The 5,512-nt window shown below is 37.0% G+C and overlaps 1 protein-coding gene across 5 annotated transcripts; it reads left to right on the top strand.

Annotated features, from left to right (window-relative positions):
• The first annotated feature begins 268 nt into the window (after nucleotides 1-268).
• Nucleotides 269-5,298, top strand: LOC126588555 (NAC domain-containing protein 37-like). 5 transcript variants are annotated; one of them, XM_050253683.1, is made up of 4 exons: nucleotides 269-442; nucleotides 2,564-2,756; nucleotides 3,046-3,317; nucleotides 4,436-5,298. In XM_050253683.1, exons 2-4 carry the CDS (start codon nucleotides 2,591-2,593, stop codon nucleotides 5,033-5,035), a joined length of 1,038 nt encoding a protein of 345 aa, XP_050109640.1. In that variant the 5' UTR covers nucleotides 269-442; nucleotides 2,564-2,590; the 3' UTR covers nucleotides 5,036-5,298. The 5 variants fall into 5 exon arrangements, with proteins under 5 accessions (XP_050109640.1, XP_050109617.1, XP_050109647.1 ...); XM_050253660.1 differs by having other exon boundaries at nucleotides 2,561-2,756; XM_050253690.1 differs by having other exon boundaries at nucleotides 2,561-2,756; nucleotides 3,046-3,321; nucleotides 4,440-5,298.
• The last annotated feature ends 214 nt before the right edge of the window (nucleotides 5,299-5,512 follow it).

Genomic DNA, 5,512 nt, shown 5'->3' with positions numbered 1-5,512 from the left:
AAATATTTAAGAATTCAACAAAGGAAAGTTGCCTTTTGTAAACTTTGGAAAGAAACTAAGCTAGCTTGTAAATTAATTAAATATGGTGAGAGGAGAATATGGACGGAAAGAAAGTAAAGAAGAAAAAGGCAGTTTCTGTAGGAAGCTAGGGCGACTGACGTCAGGTACTGGGGACAACCATCAACCCATGCGCAATCGAGCGGTCCTTCCCCTCCCTCCCCTTCCCTTTTATATTGTCTCCATCTCTCCCCTCCTAACGAAATTTCTCTCAAAACACACACACACACTCTCTCTCTCTCTCTCTCTCTCTCTCTCTCAAATTTTATTTATTTTCTGCTGTTGTTCTACGGAGTTCTACTACTTCTACTTGAATTTGTCTTCTTCTTCTTCATTGCTTTCTGTCTTTTAACGAGTAATTACACCAACAACAAAAGTTGATCAGGTAAGTTTAATTGATTATTTAATTAAATTAGTCTGTGTTTGCATGGAAAATTCCTTAAACATATACAAAAACGCGTATAGCCAGCGTCTCATTAGTCATTCTCAACAAGTTAAATCAACTTTTAGGAATATATATGATCTTCTTCTCTGTTTGTTCTTGGTAATTAAGACGGTGGAGCTGATCAGCACAAGGCCTGTCTCTCCCTCTCATCCATCAATCTATTCAAATGCATTGATCCCAATTTCTAAACAAAAATATATGTATATAAGATCCAATCCCCAGCAGCTATGTATATAAGATCCAATCCCCAGCAGCTATATGTATAGCTAGGGTTTTTTCTTGATCCTTTCACAAACTTATCTTTCATTCTCTTCTTCTTTTCTTTTTTGTTAAGAACTCCAGAGGCCAAAGAGGAAGAGGGATTCGATCTCAAGAAGGTGAATCCAATGTCTTATCTTGGATTTAGGGATAAATACGATCTCCACCACTCGAGCAACAAGTCCTCCGCCCGACACCTATTATACTGGTTGTTAGGTCAAGACTTAGTCTCTACACATACCCGATGAGAAGAACTGAATCATTTCTCATCATGAAAAATTAAATGATTCTGATCTATTGATTTCTTGACCTAGCTATTTGAAGCACTAGCTTTGTGCCTAAAAGAGGCCATCAAGTGGCATTTTACTTATGATCTATCTATTTGGTAAGAACTTGTAGAGTCTAAGCAAGAGAGGAAAAGAAGAGGAAGATACAGACCTGGAGTTTAAGGTTAGGATTAGCTAATTAAACACATGGATTAAGCTCATCTTGATGGAGTTTAATTAGCTAGAGAACACTAATGATTGTTTAAATGCATGCATGGTCTTAATTAATTTGTTCTTCTTGTGTATGTATGGTATGGATCAGCAGCATTTTTGCTGAGTACTAGTCCATCAAAGAAAAAGGGGTCAGATATTTGCCAGGGAAATTCTCGACAAACAGACAAGAGGGTCAGACTCCCCCGTTTCTGTAGTATGAGCTAGCTCTCTCAGTCTCACACTCAGAGACTCAGACCAGAGAGTGGTCTCTCTCTTTTTCTCTTTTTCTTATCCTTTTCTCTCTTAGCAGGCTTGATCGTCCTCCATCTTTTTGCTTCAAACCCTTTTCCCTTTCGAGAAACGCATGCTTAACTGGGATCACGTCATCCTCCCTTCCGTTTTTGCAATTCCCAAATTCAAATGTTTTCTTAATTTTTGAGATTTTTTAGTATGCATCGATGTATACAATACGCTAATATCCGTGATTATAGAGTCTTAACATCGAATCTTTGGTTGCATAGTCACCGTTTCATTTATTCGATGCATATCATACACTATAGCTTAGTTAATTTTTTGTTAATTTCTTTCCTTACCTTTAGCGACACCTCAACTTACACACAAAAAAAAAAAAAAGTTTTGATATATAGGGTATGTTTATATATATTTGGGTCTACAAAAGTTGATTATTAAATTAATAGTGTTATTATACTACAAAACCCCGTTCTGATGCATCATTTCTACCATTCACCAACACAAGACAACATCATTAGCACAAACCTCTACTTGTCCGTTTCTTGAGAGGCCCCCTTTCCCCTCTGCACAAAAATTAACAAGCTCCAACTTCCTCTTGGTTTTTTAATCAAAACCAAACTCTCATGATTTCCTTTTCTATGATTCCTTTTTACCTAGGGAAAATAATAAAGTAATTTATCGTCTCTGAATCTCTGATCATCAGTTTCTGTGGTAATTAATTAACTAATTAAGGTTTTTTTTAATAATTTGTTTGTAACACGCGCTTATAATTATAATTCCCTGATCAAACCAGAAATGGTGGGGGTTGCTGACCACCAAATGAGCTGATAATGGTCTCTGATAATACTTATCACCTTTTCTATTCATAGAATCCACATTGTTCCTCTTATTTACAATTTTTATTTTCCTTTCCTACCTTTTAACAAATTAACGCTATGTGTTGGCACTTTTTTTACCTTTTCTTCCCAGTGTTCATTTTGTCTAGCTAGCTAGCTCTACTTATAAGTTCCCATTGGTTAAGTTGGTGTGGTGGTGGTTACTAATGGCAGTGGTGATGAATTTGATGCAGTAGTAAGCATTACAAACTACCAGCTGCGCTATGATGGAGTCAATCGAGTCTACTGTCCCACCCGGTTTCCGCTTTCATCCGACCGATGAAGAGCTCGTCGGGTACTATCTTAGAAAGAAAGTTGCCTCCCAGAAGATCGATCTTGATGTCATCAGAGACATTGATCTCTACAGAATCGAACCATGGGATCTTCAAGGTACTACACGCATACTCTAATAGTACATGTACTGTTAGGGTTTCTTACCTTGATCATTTTCCGGATCATGCTAATTAGGGTTTTTGGTTCTCATCAAGTGGATGTTTCTTAATTTTTTTCTATGTATATATAACCTTATACTAGCTCTAACCTTGTGTGCTATTTTGGGGATTGATGGTTGGTTCGAATACATACTAATCCACAATACTTGATGCATTACATTTCTAATTAATCAACGTTTATTTTACATAAAATGGATCTTGATGGTCTTATTGGCATTAATGGACAGAGAGATGTCGAATCGGATATGAAGAGCAGAACGAGTGGTACTTCTTCAGCCACAAAGACAAGAAGTATCCAACTGGGACAAGGACCAACAGAGCAACCATGGCTGGGTTTTGGAAAGCAACGGGTCGAGACAAATCAGTATACGATAAGGCAAAACTGATCGGGATGAGGAAAACCCTTGTCTTCTACAAAGGAAGGGCTCCAAATGGACAGAAGAGCGATTGGATCATGCACGAATACAGACTCGAATCCGATGAAAATGGACCTCCGCAGGCAAGTGATCAAAACTCATCATCATCATCATCTCTCTCCACACACACACACACACACACACATAGAGTAAAACCTAAACCTTGAAGCTGTATTCAAGGTCAACATGTCAAGGAATTTGAACAGCACTTTGACCTAGCTAATACGTTGGTTGATTATCTGTTACCATCACTTTATAGACAAAAGTGTCAATAACAACACTTTCTCTCTCCATGCTCGATCGTGGAAGATATAATAATAGGAGCCTCCCATGACTTCTTGATATGAGACCTAATTAACGTTTTTACTAGTTTTTCCAGCTAACGTACACCTATAAATTATTTTACAAATTTACTTTTATTCCCCTTTTGTGTTACAAAGGTCAATGGAGGAAGGATTGATGTTCAATCTGTTGACCCTTTTGTTTTTTTTTTTTTTTTTTTTGTTTTTTGGAGTTTTGCATTCAAAATATCTAGCCTACTTCTAGTCATCAGTTTACTAAGTGGTTTGAATTGTTGACCTTCAATATTAAGATAAATGCTCTTTTGTACAGAAATTTAAGGAGAAACAAGTGCAATATTACTGTGGAAGTATAGATTTTTGTATGAGTCTCACATCCATCACAATTGACTATATAATGCAAATCTTAAAAAAAGCAGAAACTAACAGTTTTTCTAAATGGAATAGTAGAACAATCTCACTTAATTTGCATGCGTAACTCGTAGACCACTAATGTATGCACATTCACTTCCACCAACACCACATCAAAGTCAAAAGTTAAAGCCTTCAAAAGCGTGTATATATTAATTTGCTTTGTGCCAGTTCATCTTCTAACTGTGGCTTTCAGTTCGACAAAAAGCAAAGTTCCATTGCATGGCCATTACCTTTAGATTGACATCAACTTACTACCTCTCTCTACCAAACAGAAAGAAAACGCCAAAAGCTAATTAAAGAAAATGCATGTAAATGTAAAGGTAGAAAGGGAAAAATTTCACTTTTCTCCTAAAGGAACATTGACCCTCTCAACCTCTTTCCAGTTTCCACCAACAAAATGATTAAGAATTAAAATAATCGAAATAGATTAATTAATTATTTCTGTCTCCTTCCACTTACAGATAAGTACCTTGGTTAAGTTTTTGCAGGAAGAAGGATGGGTCGTATGCAGAGCATTCAAGAAGAGAACCAGTAGTCAAAACAAAAGCATCGAAGGGTGGGACTCAAGCTACTTCTATGAAGAACTCAACGGTCTCACTTCCGTCGCTGATCCAACCAATTATATGATCTCGAGGCAGCCCCAGAGCTTTTTAAGCCAGAATTTCATGTGCAAGCAAGAGACAGAAGCTGACAGTTTGAACTTCCTGCACTCTGATCCGTTTGTCCAGCTTCCTCAGCTTGAGAGCCCGTCTCTTCCCTTAATAAAGCGGCCGAGCTCAACGTCTCTTATATCGGAGAATAACATCGAAATAGAAGACCAGCAAAGTATTCGAGGATGCAACGATGCCAAGAAGGTTACTGACTGGAGGGCTCTGGACAAGTTTGTGGCTTCACAGTTGAGTCAAGAGGAGAGGTATGAAGGTGATGGAGGGGCAAGCTTTGGTGCAAATGATGAATCAGATATGGCATTGTTGTTGTTGCAGAGTAGTAGTGCTAGGGATGAAGATGATCAACTGGGAAACAAGTTAAATGGGTTCCTAAATTCGACCACTGACTGTGATATTGGGATATGCATATTTGAAAACTAAAGAAGCAAGAGGGATAAAGCATGGGAGAAGGTAATTTTATTGGTACGTACTACGTAGGTATTATAATGGATAAGGGTTGATGAATGTCGATCCTAAGACATATATTTTTGTAAAAATATGCTTATGAGTGTATTTCTCTCTCTCTCTCTCTCTCTTCCACACCCCTAACACACATTCACACACACAAGGTTTTATATATGTAACTGTGCGTACATCTCATGGAAAATTATTATACAGTACTGAAACGCATTTATATAGTAAAATCAGCTTATCACCTGTTATTATATAGAGAGAAGACAGATTTATGATTCTAATCTATGTGCAAAAACAATATTCCAATACTACACAATAATTTTCCTTATTTATATCCTATATATCTTACCATTCCTTCCCACATCACAATTATAAAAGAATGCTTTTAATTGGTCAACAACTCAATTGATTGAGGTTAAACCCAAAAGGAAAAAGTTAAACAAT

Source organism: Malus sylvestris, chromosome 2, assembly GCF_916048215.2.
Source record: "Malus sylvestris chromosome 2, drMalSylv7.2, whole genome shotgun sequence".
Classification (NCBI taxonomy): Eukaryota; Viridiplantae; Streptophyta; class Magnoliopsida; order Rosales; family Rosaceae; genus Malus; species Malus sylvestris.
Note: the sequence above shows the minus strand (reverse complement) of the source record. Positions and strands in the feature narration are given on the sequence as shown.

Coding starts and splice junctions, on each gene's coding strand:
- LOC126588555 (XM_050253683.1), top strand. CDS start 2,591: ATGATGGAGTCAATCGAGTCTACTGTCCCACCCGGTTTCCGCTTTCAT. Junction 2,757..3,045: donor CGAACCATGGGATCTTCAAG/GTACTACACGCA, acceptor ATTAATGGACAG/AGAGATGTCGAATCGGATAT. Junction 3,318..4,435: donor ATGAAAATGGACCTCCGCAG/GCAAGTGATCAA, acceptor AAGTTTTTGCAG/GAAGAAGGATGGGTCGTATG.